Source organism: Rhinolophus sinicus, linkage group LG10 (genome assembly GCF_036562045.2).
Source record: "Rhinolophus sinicus isolate RSC01 linkage group LG10, ASM3656204v1, whole genome shotgun sequence".
In the NCBI taxonomy this organism is placed as follows: Eukaryota; Metazoa; Chordata; class Mammalia; order Chiroptera; family Rhinolophidae; genus Rhinolophus; species Rhinolophus sinicus.
The window spans coordinates 14,814,532-14,835,737 of NC_133759.1; the positions used below are offsets into that span (position 1 = coordinate 14,814,532).

General features: G+C 46.0%; 1 protein-coding gene across 2 annotated transcripts in view; it reads left to right on the plus strand.

Annotated features, from left to right (window-relative positions):
• The window catches only part of DCLK3 (doublecortin like kinase 3), a 43,468-nt gene that overhangs the window by 14,202 nt on the left and 8,060 nt on the right, over positions 1-21,206 (plus strand). Inside the window, exons 1-2 of one of the 2 annotated variants that reach the window (XM_074312638.1) lie at positions 6,746-6,864; positions 7,273-9,122. In XM_074312638.1, coding sequence (XP_074168739.1) covers positions 7,323-9,122 — 1,800 coding nt within the window. In that variant the 5' untranslated portion in view covers positions 6,746-6,864; positions 7,273-7,322. Of the gene's footprint in view, positions 1-6,745; positions 6,865-7,272; positions 9,123-21,206 lie in introns of those variants that run through there. The other variant, XM_074312637.1, reaches the window with a different exon arrangement.

Here is a 21,206-nt window from a genome sequence, read left to right on the forward strand (position 1 = left end):
TTCATGGAACCTGTCCATTTCATTTAAGTTGTCTTATTCATTGGCATAAAATTATTCATAAAGTTCCCTCATTATTATTATTTTTTATATAAACAGCTTCAGTATTTTTCAAATGTGTCATCTCTCCTGAATATGAATGAAAGCTGTATATTTTTTGGACATATTTCCTCTTACATTATTCGACTTGCTTGCTTTTTAATTATATGTCGTACATGAAGTTCATCTTATCAAGAAGTCAACATAGTTTAAAAATCACTTTCTAAAGAATCCGCAGGCTCTTTGCCACCTCTGACTGGTGCAGTAATAGGTGGTGGAGGTATCTGCTTGCCCCTCAGTTAAGCATCTGATAAATGAGGGATCAGAGGCTTCAGGGCCAGGCACTGATGGATGAGTCAGATATTCCCAGGGTCTTCACATCAATCTAAGTCCATCCAAACCAAAGCACAAAGATGTAGAAATGAGATAGATGTGCTCAGTCTTTCTAGAAAAAAGCAGATGGAGGAGTTTGCTTTTAGAATGATTTCTGCAGCCTCATCTCTAGGGATGGGTGGGATGTGGGGAAGCTCTAGCCAGCCTAGTGTTTGTCGTCGTGACACAGGTCCATGGGCACTGGCGGGCCAGGGGAGGCCCTTGGGATGCGATAACCAGACAGAAGAGGAAAACATGGTGAGGTCTTGCAGACATCAAGTCGGCTGCAGACTGGTCCCAGGTAGGTGTACTTTAGCGCTCCCCTTCCACATGAACATGCCCAAAGCGCCAACCTGGGCAGAACCAGGAAAAACAAACAAAATTCAGCCCAAATCAAGGTTGTTGTGAAACTCACAGCTGCAACAGACGGAGCAAAATCCAGGTCATAGGAAACAACAGCCATCCTGGGAGCCATGCCCTCTTGGAATTTTACTGAGCGAGCGGTGACCCTGCCCCCCCAACCCCCAGGGATGAAATCGTGGGTGAGTTGGAAGTGTTGGGAGGAAACATTAAACCCAGGGGTGAGACAGAAAGATAAGCTGTCCCCAGGGACCAGCATCAGATGTCTGGAAGGGCAACATGAAGGACAGGGTGGCAGCAGAGAGGCTCCTGTACAGTGGCACACAAAACAAGGGCGACAGGAGCATAAAGGCTTCCTGTGATGAAATAATCGGAAGTCGGGAGAAGGGTTCATCTGGAGGAAGAGTAGTTGGAGAGAAATGGTTATTGTGTGGTCACTGGAATGGCCAAGGCCTCACCAGCCCTGGGAGCAAATGAGGCCGGGTTAATACTGATGCCCAGCTTGCAGTCCCAGGGTCCCCACCTGCTTACACAGGACCTCAGCCAGCGTCCTCAGAGTCCTCAGGGCAGGATGTCTCACCTGTGCTCAGGTACACCGTGGCTGCTGTCTTCCTTCAGTTGTTGTGTCACTCCTCATCCGCCCCATCCCCGTTGCTGTCTCCTGGCTGTCAGTGTGTCCCCAGGGTCCCACATTGCCCTCTTTCCCCAGGGCCCTGGGGCCTGTGCTGCTTACTCTGTTGTATCTCATCATCTGGGTCCCAGCACCTCCCCCAGGCTTTTGAAACACACTCTCTCCATTGACGTCCATCCCTAACCCTGTGTTCCCAGGGTTGGGAGGTCAGGGTGTAGATGCCATGCCCTCTCCTCTTTTGTCGTTGCCGCCTATGCTTGTCTCATCCCAGGTGTCCTCCGGTGCCTGTGCACAAAACACCTCCTTCTTCCCCCTTCAACTACCCGCTTGCCTGCCCGTTTGGCAACCAGTACAAATAGACAACAGAGAAATAAACTCATCGCTGGGCCAAAGCTGACCCTGGGTCCCAGTTTGGATGTAGGTGGGTCACGCTTCCATACTCCACTGTTCATTAAATGGAGATGTACTGGTCCAGGGGCTTTATGATTTCTCCCATCATGTTCTGCATATTTTTGTTCCACTAACCAGTTTGGTGAAGCAAGAGATAATCTGTAGCAGGGCCTCTCAACCTTGAATGTTCACCAGACCACCTGCGGGTCTTGTTAAAATGCGGAATCTGATTCTGTAGGTCTGGGGTGGGGCCCGAGAGTCTGCATTTCTAACCAGCTTCCAGGTGACACCAAAGCTGCTGGTCACTTGGGGTGGGCACATTCTAGATCACGCCGTCCCCCATTTCTGTGTGCTGTACTTACAAGAAAACCCTTTGACAAGGACATCACGACTGGACTTTTTGTTTCACTGCACTGGTGATGTCATGTTTTGATTACATATCACACATCACTTACTCACAGTATGAAAATAAATGTACTGTTTATTATAGTACTTCTTTAAGGAATCAGTGTAGAGGCCACTTTGAAATTAGCGATAGTTGAGCAGTACTCCCAGAAGGATGCGCTGGACCTTCTCCTTGGATCTTTGCTTCTCAAAGTGTGGTCTGTGGGCCAGCAGCATCTCAGGCCCCACCCCAGACCTACACTGTCTGAATTAGGAACTGCATTTTAACTTGGTACCCGGCCTGTGTGTGCGCGCGCGCATATTAATGTTTGAGAAGCCCTGCCCTTTAGAGCTCAGCACATCGGAAGTGGTAGCCCGGGTTTAGCCACTTGAGGAGAAGGTATATTCTTTGTTATGATTAAGAAAGACAACTAAGAGATTAATTTAGTAGTATATTTTTAATTAGTTAATTGTTTTCTTGATCCTAAACTTGATGGTTAGTAGCCCAAACAAAGTAATAATAAATGATTAGAAAGGAAACTGGGTTAATATGACTCCTGGTCACTTTGGTAGCCCTTTCAGTATACTAAGGTGCAGGGCTGACCATTGTGGAACCAGGTATGTGAATGCATCTGAATTATGGCCGCAGATAGGAGCTGAAGCCATTAGAGGTAATAACAGCAAAATGCCTGGGCAGTTACTGAGTTTCTAAGCTCACACCAGTCAGAGGATCCTAGGATTAGTGAGCAGGAAGTTTATCTCCCAAGATGAGCTGTATGCTTAGACTTGCAGGAGTGTTTCTCTTGCTATCGCATCCCTACTGGCTTTCTATTTCAATTGCTGTACGACTGGCAAATTCACCCTACAGAGTCACAGTTAGCGTCGTATTCTCTTTGTCCTTGAGGTGTACGTGGATTTGGGGAAAATCTAAGGTTCCAAGATCCGTTTTCTTTTGGAGAAGGAAGAAGAAAGCAAACAGAGTTTGAGTGCCTGCTCTGTGCTAAGCAATGTGCTGGGTGCCCTCAGCATGAGTGAGATACTAGGTTTGGCAGAGGTGGAAACAGGCTCTGAGAGGTTATATTACATTCCCAAGGTCAGAGCCTGGTAGAACCAGGATTTAAATGAGGTCGTCTGATCCTGTATTTAGTGTTCTTTGCACAACTCTAAAATGCAGCTTTCACAAGCTGAAGAAATGTGCTGCTCTCCCTTACCTGTATCAGTTGCTCTTTATAAATGCTGCTTTGGCAGATTTCCTGGTAGTCAGTGGATGTCTGTGGTCATGTTTTCTTTCACCGCACTTATTTAATCTGTTGAGGAGGGCTGTTGTGTGATGTCTACCAGTGCTGCAAGGAGTTACACTCAATTATTTACGAGAGTTGGAAGACTGAGACTTGACATATGTAGGTGTTTGATGTTAGGGCTGGGAACCGGTTTCCCAAATCTCCAGTGCCTTCTGGGTGTAACAGGGTGGAGTAGGGGAATTTGCATCATCCATGGTCTCTGCTTTTGGAGAGTGTAAGTTTAGTTGAGAGGGAGAATCCTTACATCTATGAAGATGAAGTACCAACTAGCTGAGATGTGCAGAAGGGGAGACCAGGTGTTCCCCAGCCAGGTGCTGGTCATTGGGTCTCAAGCATTCGTGCTAAATGTTGGTTTAATGAAATGAATAGGTCTATGGCTATGAACTTGTGAGGTCAGAGAAGGTTTGGTGGTGGATGTGAGTCATAGGTCTTACAAGATGGTAAGGCTTGGCAGTGTAGGAGGTGTGAGGGTGGAGTAGGGATGGGATGGGATGGGTGGGGGCCACTGGATTGTGGAGGGCCTGATACGCCAAGCCGAAGAGTTTGGGTTTGACCTTCCGGGATGGTAATAAGGAGTCACTGTAGGTTCTCGAGCAGAGGAGTGGCTCAGCGAAAGCAGTGCTTCTTGTTCTGCTATATGTGGGGGGTTTAGACTGGCCCTGAGGAGAAACCTTACAAACATTTGTATTTGTGGTGTATGAAGCAAAGCAGCAGCATTGTTAAATCGAGACCAATTTATGCTCCTTAGGAAGTTAACAGGAAAACAAGGGGCTACAAGAGCATCTTTTCTCTATGTCACGTCCTGGGAAGCAGCTGGCTTGGTGACCGAGGACTAGGAATTGGGATGTTTAATTTTTATTACCTAGGTCCTCATTAACTATTTACTGTTGATGTAAGGGGTTATTATCCTAGGTCATATTAGGTTGAACCATATGAAATTTCTTCTTTTTTTTATAGGTCAATATGGGTAGAACTACTGGCAATTTTCTATGGTTCCGTTTAGTGACTTTTGTAAGTTGTTGTTGGAGACGGGTAGACGCAGGCTGGCTGCTGGCTTTCTGGCTGGGTTGATGGGGGTAGGTACCCGGATAATGCTGCCGACAGCCTAAAAGTCCTCAGAGTGCTGTAGTGCTCGGGAGAGGAGACTGAACCCAGAGCCCAAGGGGTGTAGTATGTTCTTTCTTTCTGTAATGTTTGCTCTTCCTGACCATGGACCAGGCATTCAGAGTCTCCTAGTTTTATTATTCTCTTACCTGGAAAGAAGAAAACGGCTCTGGACTAAGAATTTTAAAAGAGGGAGGAAAGCTTGGGGAAGAGAGGATAAAAATAGTTGCATCTTGAGATTGTTTTCCCAGCACTCCCTAGTAGTGTGATGCAGACAGAACCCAGTTATGTTGGAGAGGTGGGGGACTGAGTTCTCACTCTGGCCCCAGAATGGCAGAGTTTTTAAATGAGTTCGCAAATGCCTAGGCAGGGACTGAACATGCCTGAGGGTTTGGCAGAGGCTGACCTGCTCTGTCTTCATAGCCTTTGTGTTTGCGTCCTAGGATGGGGGCCACTCTTGTGGAGTCTCTCCTGGGTGCAGGGTTGGGGTATTCCCAGATTGCTCTCCTACCCCCAGGAGGAATGAGAGCTTGTTCTGAGGTTGGGTCTCTTGAAAGTGGCTGGGCACAGCCATCCCAGAGAGCATGCCTCTTTCGACCCCAACTCTGGGTACCAGGGTGCCAAGTCATCTGTCATCACACCCAAACTCCATGGTTTCACTCTTTGGGACCTTGAGGCCACCGGTCCCATCATGATTTGCTTCTCGGTCATCCTAGGTTACCACTCAACATGTGAGCCCCCACAGTGTCCTGTTCCATGAGTATTCTTCTTTGCCTCCCTGATATCCCATACTGAACCTTTCTCTGGGGCCCTCCCAACCCTCTTCCATACTAAATTCTCTTGCATCTCTAAGGTATTCTAAGGTATGCTCTCCTGTCTTCCTGGTTCTCTCCTGAAAATCCCTCTCCTGTCCCTTCCCTGGAAAAGTAATTCATTTCCATTTACTTAGCCTAACAAGTACATACTGTGAGAAGCAACTACTCTGTGAGAAGCAACATAAGGATAACAGTTGAGAACACTGGTCCTTTCGTGCATTTGAAGGTCACCTTCCTCAATTTTCCCAGTGAGGAAACACTAACTGGAATTCCTGCTGTGGATCTCTCTTTCTCTCTCTCAGCATCAATTCTCAGACAAAAATGGAGGCAGATGAGAGAGATGATGAGAAGAAAAGAAATAAAAGATGTCCATGAATAGTTTCACTATAAATGTGATTTTTCCAGCTCATCAATTGATGGCATGTGGGAAGATCAGTACCAGCCACCACTTGTCAACTAATCTGACACCTGTGTCTAGATGGGAATCATTGCAGAACAGATTGTATGTTATTGTTAAAAAACATTCTGTGTAAATAGGCTGGGCCAAACTGCCCACCTGGTGCATCTGGAGTTTCTGCCACAATTGAAAGGCACTTTAAAAATCAGTTTTAACTTCTTTTTAAAGGAAGCATAAACGGCAGATTCCTACATGTAGGATATATGACATATGGACCCTGTGGGGTAGCTTTAATAATTCACAGCCCACCCTCATGGTTTAATTAAGCTATACATTCTGTCATTTTCCTGTTTCCCAACGTGGACAGGAATCGAAATTGAACTACTTTTGCCTCAACTACTTTATTCTGTCTGGGTACAGTTGACCAGGAAATACAGTCTTGTTTTATTCATTTATTCAGTTTATCTGGAAATACAAGGATAATGAACACATTTTCATTATTACAGTTCTAAGCATTCATATGACCGTGGATTCCCCCCCACCCCCACCTTTTAATAACAAGATAAAAACCTTTTGGAGAAGAAAGTTTCTATGCCTAGATGTAAATCTTCAACTTTCTTTTTTTTTATAAATGCTAGTGCAAAGAAAATCTCAGAGTTTTAGGAAATACCCACCATGTCATGTTAGCCCATGAGTTCTTGTGAAGCCAGGTGAAGCTGTGCACAGAATTCTACGTTGGATTGCATTACTGTTGATCATACAAAAGAGATATTAAGATCGTGAGGACACTATTAGTAACTAGCAATTATTGTGCCCTGGCTGTGTGTCAAGCATTCCTTTAAGTGAATTTTAATCATTTTCTTGTTTACTCTTCACAAAAACCCTGGGAGGAAGGTATTAGCATTCCTACTTCACAGATGAAAAAAACTGAAATGTGTGTAATTTGCCCAAGTTCACACACTCAGTGGCCATGCCAGGATTCAAATTCAGATCTGTCTCAACCTCTGTGATCACAACCTCTTCACATATTGCTTCACCTTGAGTGGATTGAAAGTCAAGCTGAGAAAACTTGTGGTGGGTGAAATTTGGGTTCTTTAAAGTTCCAGAATGTTCTGACCTCTTGTTGGTATTTCCTGGGTGGCAAACCTTAGACCTTTTATCTCAGTTTTAGATTCTTAAAGGTCAGCTCTCTTTAGGATAGCAGGAATTGTGTTCTCTGAGTCAGGCCTGGCCAGCCTGGGGGTCCCTGGGAGGGGACCACCTCAGGCCCAATGCTGACTCCGTTCCACACTCCTGGTCTCTCACAGAGGAGACTGGGGATTAGACCTAAAGTGTAAAGTCTCTATTGTTTCAAGCAGATCCTCAAAGATCACCCTTATAAACTGTAGTAGAATCAGTAATCTTTAGTAAAGTTTTGTTGGAGGCCAAAGGGCTCTTTGCACCCATCTTGACTAATACTATGTTGTCATTTTCCTCTTGCAGGACATCGAGGCCTATGTGACCACTCTCTGAAATATTTAAGCTCGAGAATCATGGAGCGGAAGCTGCATGGCCCATGGCTGCCTGCTGGCCGAGGGACTCTGGAGAAGCCCCCTGCCTCCATGGTGCCTGTGTTCAGCCCGCAGAATGGCCTTCACTCCGCCCATGCTGAGCATAGCCCGCTGAAGCCCAGGGTGGTGACGGTGGTGAAGCTGGGCGGGCACCCACTGCGGAAGATCACCCTGCTCCTCAATAGGCGGTCGGTGCAGACCTTCGAACAGCTCTTAGCGGATGTCTCAGAGGCCTTGGGCTTTCCAAGATGGAAAAACGATCGTGTGAGGAAACTGTTTAACCTCAAGGGCAGGGAAATAAAGAGTGTCTCTGATTTCTTTAGGGAAGGGGACGCTTTCATAGCCATGGGCAAAGAACCATTGACATTGAAGAACATTCAAGTGGCCATAGAAGAACTGTACCCCAATAAAACCCGGGCCCTGACATTGACCCAGCACAGCCGGGTACCTTCTCCAAGGCTGAGAAGCAGGCTTTATTGCAAGCCTCTGAAAGGGGGTCACCCCTGTGGGGAGACTGAGACTGCCAAGAGCTGCAGTGAGGTGGCTGAGTCCAGGGCAGTCATCAGACCCCAGGGGAAGACCCATGTGGAGCCGGTGCTGGAGGACAGGGCAAGGGCCCAGAAGAAGTGGGTGAGGGGAAAATGGGAGCCTGAACCCTGTAGCAAGCCACCCAGGGAAGCCACTTTAGAGAGGCATGCAAGTGGAGAAAAGCACCTGGGGGTGGAGATTGAGAAGACCTCAGGTGAAATTATCAGGTGCGAGAAGTGCAAGAGAGAGAGAGAGCTCCAGCAGAGCCTGCAGAGGGAGAGGCTCTCCCTGGGGACCAGCGAGCTGGACATGGGCAAGTGCCAACGGTATGATGTGGAGAAGCTGGTGAGGACCAGGAGCTGCAGGAGGTCCCCCGAGGCCAACCCTCAGGGTGGGGAGGAAGGGTGCAAGGCCGACAGCCACAGGAGCAGTCCCAGGAATCCCACTCAGGAGCTGAGCAAACCCAACAAGAACACAGACAAGAAAGAGAACAGAGACCCCGGAGGTCAGGAAGGTCATCTGCAAGGAGCAGCCAAGGCTAAGAAGGACCCCATGGAAGCTCAGCCTGTCAGAGAGGAGGGGCTGAGGGATGGGAAGAAAGACACCAGGAACAAGCAAGGTGGCTGGTTCCTCAGGGAGCACCAGGCCCACTCCGAGAAGCTCCCCAGGACCCGAGGGGAGGAGCAGGAGGCAGAGAAGGAGAAAAAGCCATGTGTGGCAGGAGGGAGAAAGATGCTTCCCAGAGATGACCAACCTCCAAGGGTAGAAAAGGAGCCCAAGGCGAGGCCAGAAGAAAGCAAGCCAGAGAGGCCTGGTGGCCGGAAGCGGCGGCCAGCGGGCATCATCTCAGCCGACGTGGAGAAGCATTATGAGACCTGCCGAGTCATTGGGGACGGGAACTTCGCCGTGGTGAAGGAGTGCCGGCACCGTGAGACCAGGCAGGCCTACGCCATGAAGATCATTGACAAGTCCAAACTCAAGGGCAAGGAGGACATGGTTGACAGTGAGATCTTCATTATCCAGAGCCTCTCTCATCCCAACATAGTGAAATTGCATGAAGTATATGAAACGGAAACGGAAATCTACCTGATCATGGAGTATGTGCAGGGCGGGGACCTTTTTGATGCCATCATAGAAAATGTGAAGTTCCCAGAGCACGTCGCCGCCCTCATGTTCATGGACTTGTGTAAGGCGCTCGTCCACATGCATGACAAGAGCATCGTCCACCGGGATCTTAAGCCAGAGAACCTACTGGTAAGCCCTGACTTTGCTGCTATGGGAGAGGGTGTTTATAAAATACAGGATACAGGGAGTATCCATTGCCTCATACTCTGTTACCCTTACACGCTAGAACATGACCTTTATCCTGTTTTAACATACTTGTTCCAGTATTTAAAACTTTGGTTCTCATTCCTAAAAGTTGCTGAGATAAATTGGTTTTCATGAAATTATTGAAAAAGAAACCTTCCCATTGAAATAAAATGGCATATGTTTCCTCATCCCTGGGAGAAAAATACTTCCGCCTTGACACTGACCAGGTGGACTTATTTCTTGGGCATTTGCACAAACTCTGGCCTAAGTATTGGGGTGTCTACTGGTAGCAGCTTCCCCATGCAGGATTTGTGTCCCCCCTCCCATTGATACCACCCTTGACCCTTTTGAAGATAACTTCTTGCCACGAGAATTCAGAAGGCTCAGCACTGCTGGGACCTGTGTGTGGAGTGGAGAAGAGGCCGGCTCTGGAGTCAGCTCACCTGACTTTGAACTCTGGCTTTCATAGTTGCTTGCTCTAGGGGAAGTCCTTCACCCCGTTGGGCCTCCGTTTTCTCATTTATAAAAGAGAAATAATAATAGTACCTGTTGTGGAAGGTTGAGTGAGAATTGAGCCTGAACGAGGAAAGCTGGGAGCTGGTCTGACCTTCACAGCTCAGCTGCCGTGTCCTCCTGGGGAACAGACACAATGTCCCAGAACATCAGCATCAGATAAGGCCAGATGGATCAAGATAAAAGCAAGACCCCTTTATAATCATGTCCCAATGCAGGGAAGAATAGGATCGTCCAAACCACAGATGCGGCCGCATGTCTCCCTTCTGGCTACTGAGTGGCTGCGTCATTTCATTCCTTCCCCCTTCTGGGTAAGGATGAGTAAAGTACCCATCACAGAATTACCCTCTCTTCCTGACGGTATGTAATTCAGAGCAGAATCCTGCCTTTTGGAATCCTCCCCCAAATCGCCTAACACAGCCCAAATCTTACAGTAAGTTCAGTGAACACCCTCTTCTTAGGTGTTCCCAGTGGTGTGTTCTCCCTTGTGGCAATGAGCCAGTAAACCCAGTGTGGTCCTGAAATCAAGTGTGTTCCTGGGCGTCTTTGTTAGGACAGCACACTTACACTGTCACCCTCTGGCACCTTTATCCCCCTTTCTTCTTTCTAGTCCTGATCACCAGCTCATCTTGCTATATTTATTCTTTTGTTTTCTTTCTCCTCTTACTGGAAAGAAAGGTCTATGACAACAGAAACCGTTTTATTCAGATTGTACCCTGAAAAAGTTCTGTCATGTGGCGGACGTTCATTAAATATTAGTTGGATGCATAAATGAACACAGACAGAGCGTGATGCCTGGGAAATAGTAAGCATTCCATCGGTGGCAGCGACCGTCATTATTATTACCTTAGACCAATGCTGATATTAAGTGGGTATCTTGAGTAAGCACTCAAAGCCAGATTGCTTCAGGTAAAGCAATAGTGAATGGAGACAGCGCCATGAGCCACAATTTCTTTTTTTGTGGGGGGGGAAAAAGGAGGGGCGTGGATTTAGCTTCTTTCCTTTAATTTCCATGGCTGTATACCCAGCCTGGAAACATTATCCCAGTGCATTCATCTGTCTGTAAACTGCTCCCACAAGGAGAATAAGACATTGAGCGAGTCAAGTTAATTATCTGGTGAAATGAGGTCTATGAGTACATTGACCACCGAGTCAAGCAACCTCATTTTTTGCCCGAATTCATAGTATTGCAGAACTTCGACTTGTTGCCGAAGTGGTCTGAATTACCATCAAATAACTCTCCCTTTGGAAATTTCATTTTTGCCTTAGCTGAGTGTCCTCATCTTTCTTTGTTCGCCTTTTGTTTCTGTCTTCTGGGTCTGGATGCAAATAATCTCCGTGTGTGATGTGCGGTACCCTGTTTATGATGGCCACTTTGGAAGGGCAACAGAACAGGGTTCTTTAATGACCCTCTGATGTTTTCCCTGAATTGTCCCCGTGGGAGAGGTTCTGGCTAGCGTCCTGGGCTGGTCTCATGAGCTGAATGTTTTGGGCATGTGCCTCATAATGCATTATCACAGTCATACAAATTTTCCAGGATGTGGAATGAGATCATTTACCCCAGAGGATCATTTGCTTTTGGGGACAGTCATCTGAACTTGCATTTTCTCAACAAGGTCCGGGAACCAATCTGTCGAGCGGGCCCATCTCTTGGGCAATAGAGACTCTCACTTATATTAAGGGACTTGTCAGCCATATTTAAAGTGGAGAAAGTTAGCACTGCTTTAGATTGCATGGAGAAATTTGCTTCAGGAAGTAGAGAATTGCAAGGTATTTAGTCCACACATTTAGTGCTAACTGCCTTAGACAAAGCATTTGGCAACTCTTCATAGCTTTAAGTAAATATGTGTTTTCAGTGCCCTTAAGGTCAGTAAAGTGTGTTTGCATGTTGTGTGTGTGTGTTCTGAGAGGCAAAACTTCAGAGTAGCTATAGTTTTTCAGCCTAAATACGTAAATTGTTTATTGGTGTTAAATGTAACTGATATTTAGACCCTTTTTTTTCTGACTTTGAAGAAAACCCACTTTTGTTTTGTTTTGTTTTTTAATAAAAAACTTTTTTGGTGCTGGTATGGCGCCTTCTGAAACTGTAGAAAGCTACATATTTCAGCCATCTTTTGTGGAATGGGTTCATATCTTTTCTCCTCTGTGGATAATTTTGTCAGCTTGCACTTATCAAAATGAACAGGCCTGTCACATTTATAAACCCATTGTCCTTTTTTTGGGTGAGAAAAGTTCAACATACCTATTGTTATATCAAAAGTCTAAATGCTAATGCCAGTGCTTTTTGTTTTTTTCAGACAGATCTGGATTGTTTTGCACTTGACAGATCCTTATCTGGGTTTAGAAAGGTGTTATCTCTAAATTTACTGAGATGGTAATGATATTGAAAACTTGGTAGGTCTTCTGAGATTTAATATTAGTAAATATCACCATGGTGACTGCCGTCCTCTCAAATAATCTTCTCTAATTTAGTGCTCTGCAGTTGTGTTGAGCATTGTATTATCCAAGTAACTTTCTTCCTTGAATGAATGGCTGCTGTCTCTATTAACACCTGTCTTTGCTAAGCACGGGAAAGTGATTATGTTAGAACTAACTTTTGATCCCATGGCAGATGCTGCTTTCAGAGACTTTCTGAATATGCTAAGAGCTATTAATGATACAGCAAGCTTATTATGTTGTTTTAAGCAATAGAAATATTTGTATTTGATAATTGGGTGCTGGAATAAAATTTTAGGCTGATATTACTGAGTTTGTCTGTTTCTACAGATCACATTTCCTGATAAGATGCGAGCTAGTTCCCCTCTTCCCTTCGGCTTATTTAGACTCCTGAGATCTTGCAAAAGAAATTTTAATCATGAGAATTTCCAACTCGCAGAAATATCAGTGTTCATTGCTTCTTTTGCCGGTGTGTGCTCCCTTGGTGGGATTGGGATGTGCTGTGTGGGGTTGACTGGGCCCTGGGAGAAGGGAAGGAAGGAAACAGGAGCCAGAGAGGTGATGCTGATTAGACCAGCCCTCACAGGACGGGAAGTGGACAGGCCAGGTTATTTATGACCAACAGCCGAGGTATTCCATACAGCAAATAGAGCTGAGTCGGGGGCAGGGAGACACCGAAGAGATGTCAGACAGGAGCAAGGTCATTTGAGAAAATCTGTCCCAGAGTAAGGGAAGAGAAGGGACGTTTTTCTGTTCCAGAAACTGGGCTGAAAGGAATGAGGCTGGTGGACAAACACTATAGCCCAGGAGTGCTTGGAGCAGAGACCCTGGGAACCCAGGAGAAATGGTGGTGGGGACAAGTCACAGCTTGGTCAGGGACACAGTTTGCATCCTCTTTCTGGCCTTTTATTGGTTCTAGGAAGGAACAGGCCCTTCTAGATTTTTAACTGCTGAATGTGACTAGGACAGGGCAGTGACTGATGTCCCATCTCAAAGGTGGCATGGAAAATCTAGAAGGATTAAAAAATGTCCAAACACGCTCTTTGCCCATTCTTTCTCTAAAATAAACTTGTTCAGCCATTTTGTTCATTTTAACCCCCTAAGTTCTTTTTCCACTTCTACTCTGATATACAAGAAGGACTCAGTGATTCTTGCTCTGTTAGTCAGTGGTTCTGCAATAGTTATCTCCGATCAGCGTGGCTTTGCTTCTCCCAGCTCCAATTGCAATCTTCTTTTCCCTTAGCTTCTAAGATGGAGGTGTCCGTGTCCTCTCATTAATGGTCCAAGGATTCATGAATGCATTTATACACCAATTGCATTAACTAAAAGATGATAACAACTGTGAAACATAGCTTATTAAGGCATACTTAATAAAATGAAGAAATGTGGAATTCAGCAATAATGTGCAATCTCTAAGAAACAGTACAGTGACACATGCCTTCGGGTCATTGGTTAATATTGATCAAGTCAGCGAGAAGACAGGTTTATAAGGGATAGAACTCATCCCGAGACTCTCAGGGTGAATTCTGTCAGGAAACACGACAGTTAACTTTATAGGTTTGTGTCAGTGAGAGAGGCTCTCAGTATCCATTTCTGCAGTTTCTAGGAAAACAGAAACTATCCGAATAGTCAGCGAACCCACATATTGTCCACATAGACAGAAGTTACAGTAAATTTCTTAAAGTCTTCAAAATTCTAGATCCTGGGTCATCTTGGTAACGGAGGATTTCTGTCTTCTCTAAGTTCCTTTTGAAATAGTCACCTGAAAGTAAATTTGAAATAGATAATTTACTATCTGCAATAAATTGTCAACAACAAAGGCAACTTAAAGCATGATTCATAGTTAGTCCCTTGTTGAATATCTTTTAAAATTGTGACTTCATTCCCCCAAGGAGTCCTGAAGTTCAGGTCATTTACTAAATAACAACAGCCTCCTAGTGTCCTCTTAATAACTTGTCTTCATGTGTGTTGTCACCTGTCTAATAGAGTGATTTCTTGTGAGCCGTTTGAGGGTCTAAGATTACATTTCTTAAACCTCTGTATTTTAAGAAGGTCCTTAATCTGAGGAAGCATCTCAGTGAATCTCTTCAAGTTTTCAAGGTCTTAAGGTCTGGTTGTCTAATTGCAGTAACATGAAATCCCCTGGTTTTGTTCCAACTTCTTCCACACATCCTATATGTTAGGGGTTATGTAAGAACAAGGAGAGTAAGGATGGAAAGAAGGAAGGAAGGAAGGGAGTGAGGGAAGGAGGGAAGGATGGAGGGAGGGAGGGAGGAAGTATTGAAATAAAGAGATCAAATATATGGTGATGGAAGGAGAACTGACTCTGGGTGGCGAACACACAATGGGATTTATAGATGCTGTAATACAGAATTGTACACCTGAAATCTATGTAATTTTACTAACAATTGTCACCCCAATAAATTAAAAAAAAACTAAAAAAAAAAGAATTAGAGAGAGAGAGAGAGAGAGAGGAATACCCAGCCTTGCTCCTTAATTCTTTCTCTCTCATCCATTCAGCCTTGCCAAGTTGATTGCAATGTTCTGACTGAGCCTTCTGACGAGGACTCCGTAGAACTGGCATTCTATGTGGACATGGATATACTGCTAATCCCTCGCCATCCTTTAATATCTAATGTACCATTTTGGGCAAGGACACTCCACTTTTCCATATTTAGACAAAACCCTTAAAATCCCTTTCAGGCAGGTGAATAGAATATATAGAATCAGGTTAAAGGATTATTTGCCCAAGAATCTCAGTGGGCTGCACCTCCCACCGTGCCTGCCTGAGATGGTCAGTTTCTCCTCGAGGAACCCCTTCTGATGTTTTGACCCTCTCAGATCTCAGGGTACCACTGGAGGCCCGTGAATAGTTCACGGTGACCACAAGAATAATAATTCTGTTTGAAATAACTTGGGCTTTACTGAGTAGGACTTTGACCTTGGGAATTTTGACACATTATTTGTGTGGCCATATGATTATGGGCTTGGTGTTCTGCGTAGGTTCATGATCTTTCCCAGGAGGCGGTTGGAAGCAGGACCGTAAGGTAAGGATGTGTGTCCATGAACATACTGCCAGTGTCTGCATCCAAGGGAGCAGCATGAATTGTAAGGGCTGAGGAGAGGATGCGGAGGGCGGAGAACACCCTTGCGGGCTCGCCTGGTTACAGCTGAGCTACCTTCCGGGTAGGACTACCTGACTAAGTCAGCACCTCTCCAAGCTTTCCGGTGCTCAGGAATCACCTGGGATCTTGAGAAGGTGCAGAGGCTGATGGTGTAGGTCTGGGGAGGGGCCTGAGCTGCTGCATTTCTGATAAGCTCCCAGGTGATGCCGATGGGCTACAGAGCACACTCTGAGGAGCAAGGGCTCAAACAATAAGACATCTAGTTGTCTCAGGTAACAAGAAGCCTGGAGATGGGCAATTCCAGGGATGGTTCATAGAGCAGGTCAAAAAAGTCAGGGCAGTTCTTGCAATTTCCCTCCTGGCTCCGAAATGTCTATCATACTTCATGCACCACATTGTTACACTCACATAAAAGGCAGGAAAAGCAGCAGTCAACTCTTGGTGATGTTCTTCCTTTGTGAATTGGAGGAAAATCTTGCTCGGAAGCCCCTCAGCACACTTCCTGTTCTATCTCATTGGCTGGGGTGGGCCACGTGGCCTCCCTTGGAAAAGAGGAATGGTTGTGGTGGTTGACTTAGCTCAGTTACAATTGCCGCTTGGGCTGGGCCCACCTTTCCTGATGCACGTTGCCCAAAGGCTGGATAGAATCTGGCTTCTGTTGGCAAGGAAGGAAGCCATGGAAAGGGACAACAGTGACGGCCATACAGCTACAAACACTGTGTGCTTCTGAGGCCATGCAGATTCTGTGTCTTCGAGGCTGGTAGATGGATGGGGAGATGATGACAGAGGGCTATCTGGGCATGATGGTTGGGCCCTGGTGGCCTGTTTATCTCTGTGTGCCCGCCATTCAAGGAAGGTGCTTTGTATGTTTGTTTAAGTTTCAGGTGGCCCTGTGGTGAGTGAGGTTCTTTGGTGAATGCATTTTCCCGTGCTTTGGGCTATATTTTAGGCTTACCTTGGCCCCTCAACTAGGTACAGTGGGTGGAGCACAGGAAACGTTCAAATGACACATTTTCCTAGGATAGGACACTTTTGAGGTGTTCAACTATGTTTTCTCTTGGGGACTCTGCCCAGTAGCCTGGCCTTTGGGTGTCTCTTCCCTTAGGTAATGATTGGGGATAGAATTAGAAACTGCTTGCCAGCGATTGCACCGAAGACAATGCCCTCCTGGAGTGGGAGGGGAGGTGGAGACGTTCCCCACATGCGGCCCTGTCTGGGTCCCCTCAGCCTCTCGGGGAGGTTGAGGGCCCAGCACGAGTTCTGCTCGGGCACCTGCCATTTCTGGGATGGTCTGCCACCTCCTCCTTCACTCCTTTCCCCACCTCCCTTGTGGGGTCATAGGGATGCTTCAGAGCGCTCTCTCAGGGGTTTTGGTGGACTGCTGGTAGAGAGTACATCTGGGAGACGACAGCTCTCAGGAAACTGTGGATAAGAAGTGCTTGCCAGGCTTTTGTTGCCGAAGTACATGCTGTACTATCTCCCAACTTAACACAAATACAAACCCTTGTTTTTACCACACACACCCTTCACCTACTAGCCCATTTTTATGATCTCCTACACATACACGCACACCTTGGAAAAGGTGTCTATACTCACCGTTTGCAGTTGTCCATGTTCCATGCTATCCCGGACTCCAGCCAGGCTCTCATCCTCGTACTGCATGAAACCACCTTTGTCCATCGAGAGATGGGGCCGCCACTGACCCAGCTGCGGGGATCAGGAACCTCAGAGTCACCCTTTCCTCCTCCTCACAGTCAATCCATTCTCTAGTGTCGTCTTCACCCTGAAGATGACACTCCCCACCTCCACTGCACTGCCCACGACCAAGCCACCATCCCCTCTTGCTGAGACAATGGCGGTCACCTCCTCATGGGTCCTTCCTCGTCCTCTAAAGCCATCTTCCTCACAGAAGCCTGAATGAGCTTCTGTACATGTAACTCAGAACCTGTAACGCCTCTGTTCACAGCTGTCATCGCCTTCCCATTACACTCAGAATAAAGGCCAAGTTCATTTCCATGGCCTGGAAGGTCTGCATGACGTGGCCTCTGTCTTCCTCTCGAAGCTCCCCTCTAACCACTTGCTCACTCCACTCCTGCCCTTACTTGCTGTTCCTACATCAGGCCAAGCGTGCCCCTGGACCTTTGCACTTGCTATTTCCTCCACCTGAAAACCTTGTGCCTCAGATTTTAATATGGCTCATCCCTGATTGTTTTCAAATGTTACTTTCCCAGTGAGTTCTTCCTTAGCTACCCTATTTAACACACCACCTCCTGCCGCTGTCTATCCCAGCCCTGTCCAGTAGAATGTTCTGTGATGATGGTGCTATCCAATATCTGCACTGCCCAACACAGGAGCCACTAGCTACACGAGCACTTGAAAGGTACCTTGGCTCTCTGACAAACTGAACTTTTATTTAAAAAAGAAATAGCCACATGCGGTTAGTGGATACTGTAATAGCCAACCCAGCTTTTATCCCACTTTTACTTTTGCATAACATGTATCACTACCTCACATAATGTATTCATTTGAATATTGTTTATGGATAGAAAGCTTCATAAAAGCAAGGAGTTTATCTGTTTCATTCGCTATTCACAGTACCTAGAATAGTGCCTGGCAGATGGTAGGCATCTAATGAATATTTGTTGAAGGAATAGAGAGGTTAAGTAGAAAGAAATGTCATAGAACTGTCATATGACAGGTCTTTGTCCCCATTGATTTTTTTCAGTCATTTGTATTACAATATCTTTTGCTGTTGAAATGTAAATTGATTTTAGACATTGGCATTTTGCTGTGAATTGGCTTCTGAGATCAAGTCAGTCCTCATAGCCAGTTGAACATAGAATAATGGAGGAAAAGGCCGGAGGAACCATGATGGATCCAGAAGTTGGCAAAGATAAATAAGCCTTACCCACGTCAAACATTTTTTCTTAGGGCATCCTCTTGCTCTTTAGTCTGTACTCTGCTGCCATCTTCTGTTCAGAGATGATAACTGCATGATCACATTTAAATTACGATCGGAGGGGAGCATGGAGGCGAATTGTTCAGAAAAATAAAGATTCCTCTTGAAGCTTTGAGACCATCCAGATATTATCTGGGTGCTTATGTAAATAGTATGGACCACGTGGATTCAAAGCAGGATACTTAGATGTGGCTGGAAAAGGGGGTGATGGATGCAGGTGAGTCAACCGTCATTACAGGCAAATTAATCTCTCACACTCTTTCCATTAGAGGGCAACTGAAAACAGAGCCCGGGAAGGACCAGGATGAAGAGCAGTGAGTTTACATAGACCAGAAGATAGAGAAATGTGGGGGAGGGCAAGGCCAGATATGTGCACTGGGGCTACTGGCCTGGCCCTCAACAAACCTGGCCCAGGACGGTGTAGAGGAAGGAAAAAGAAAACTCTTTTCCTTTGCCCTGCTAGGCTCTGTGCCTGCAACCCGGAACAAAAGATAGGTTAACAAGAGAAAAACAAGAGGTTTTTTACGTGTACATTGCTCATACGTGTGGGAGAAACTCAGTGATGAGTGACGGAAAGGGTAGTTAGACCTTGGGGTTTCTACAGCATTTTAACAAAGAATAGTACATGTTTAGAGAAGTGACAAGACAGAGGAAAAGGGATGTAGGCTTTTAGGGGTGGCCCAGTGTGGAAGGTAAACGCATGGGGGAAACTAGCGGGAGGTAAGAGTTGTTTTAGTTGCGTCGATTCCTGTCTCGGTGCTCTCTGGGCTGATAGAAGTATGGTGATTTAGTGTTCTGCCCTTCCTGGCCCAGGGCGGGTGCCTTCCTCATGGGAAATTTTATGCCCTGCTTCTATGTATGGAGGGGGAGGTCAGAGTACCGTTCTCATATCGGCTGTTTCTTAGGTGCCTTCAGCTTCAAAGAATTAATGTGTCAGCGTGGCATCATTTGGGATGGAATGTTCTGATCCCTGACAAAGGTTTTCTGAGGAAGGGACATCAAAGTGGGCATTTAGTGGGGTCTGTGGCTGTCTTCATGGCCACTGCTTGCCCAGTTGGCTGAGAGTCTGTAGTCCACTGGCCTGATCAAATTACATCTGGTGTGATGTTCATTTGTGGGCATTCTTTGTTAAAACAGGTATCAGTGAAGTGAGGGTCATCCAGAACTCTTTCTGTACATAAGAATCAGTCTGGGGTTGTGGAGATGCTGGTCCTGGCTCAGTGTATCTGGGACAGCCTGAGAGTTCCCACAAGCTCCCACACGATGCTGCTGCTGTGGGCGGATGGGCTGAGCCCATCCTGTACGGGTCTGCTGGAGGATCCTTCGATGTGAACCCAGAGAAGCCAGACGCAATATGGGGGATCATGGTGCTTGTTTCCCATCTTTGGAAGGGGTATGTCCTTCTTCATTCAGTGTCACCCTAGAGGACAGATTTAGAAAACGGAGTAGAGGTACAATTCGGAGGCAACATAGGGGTGACTCTCCTCCTAAGTTAAGCTGGCCATAACTGGAATGGACTGCTGCATAGAGCTGTGGACACTTTTCCATTTTGAGATTTCCATCAGAAGTGAACAATAGTCTGGTGGGAGGATGGTTTCGACACGTTTCCTGTTTGGGTGGCAAACTTGATGGTGTCAGAAGTCCCACCGATTCTTGGAGGAAGAATTATTGCAGGAGATTGTCACTCATTTGATTTCAAGGAACGGTCTGAAGCCAAGAACGTGAGATGCCTGCTGAAAAAAACAAAACTCACACAGTTAGTGCATGACCGTCAGGGTAATTAACCTGCTTAGGTAGGTGAAATACATGAGAAGCTGCAAGTCACACGGGCTGTGCTGAAGAATGTTACATAACTCCTGACAGCAGATGTTGGCGACAGAAACATGAAAAACATTCAGCAGTCTCCAGCCACTTTCTGGAAGGGACAAACAACCCCACTGATCTTCACCACCCCCCAGCTTCTGCTCCTGGTGTGGGTGGTGCTATGGGGTTTAGCCTAAAACTCAAAGAGAAAAGCTAAACCACAAAGAGACAAGAAGCAGCATAATATATTTTAGAAAGGTCATAAAATGATTTGAAAAACAGATTTGATACTTGAAAAGGGAATCCATTAGCATCTGGACATTTATTTAGCATAATAAAATTTCAAAATGAAAGACTGAGTTTGCACCATGTTTAATTACCTCCGTGGAGCCAGGTTTTGGAATTGGGGGGTTCCAATAAGGAAGGGAATTTTGTGATTTTTACATAGAAATACGTATTTTATTTTGGTGCATTAAGTCAGCCAGATGCTTTTAATGATGACCTTTTCATTGGGAATATTTACAAATATTTGTGAGGGACATATTTTTTCAGCAATCACCCAGCAAATGTGATTAATCGTAGGTGATCCATCTGGAAATGCTAGGCTGCACACAATTTTTTTGTCCTTCCCTTCCAAACTAGATTTTCTTGTCTAAATTATTCTAATAATTACCTCCCTGTCTCCTTGTGGGCTATGTCTGCCTGGATGCGCAGGCCAAGGCAGAATCACATTTTCGTTCCACATCTATGATTTTCCGTTTGGTTGGGTTAATTATGGAGACATTGATTAGATTGCCCCTGGGTGACTCAGACTCAGTAATGAAGACATATTCTGCTTATAGAGAAGTGAGCTCACTGGCAGGATCCAGAGCAAGTTCGGAGAACTTCTTCTTGTCTGGGGAGAGCGGGGAGTGGCCGCCAGCCCTGAATTTTGGGGTGTTGCTGTGCCCAGGGCTCTGATGGGACACAGGGAGAACCAGAGTGCTTCCCGTTGCACCCCTTCCTTCCCAAGTGCTGGTAGGAGCTTTGGGAACCTTTGTCCCATTCCATTAGAGATGTGAGGACATGTGCCTGCGGACAAGTGGTAATTTCTCCTATAACTCTGGTGACCCCAATGAGTCTCTCATTTGGTTGATATCAATGTTGGTGCTCTTTGACCAACATCTTCCCATGTCCTCCATCCCTCAGTCT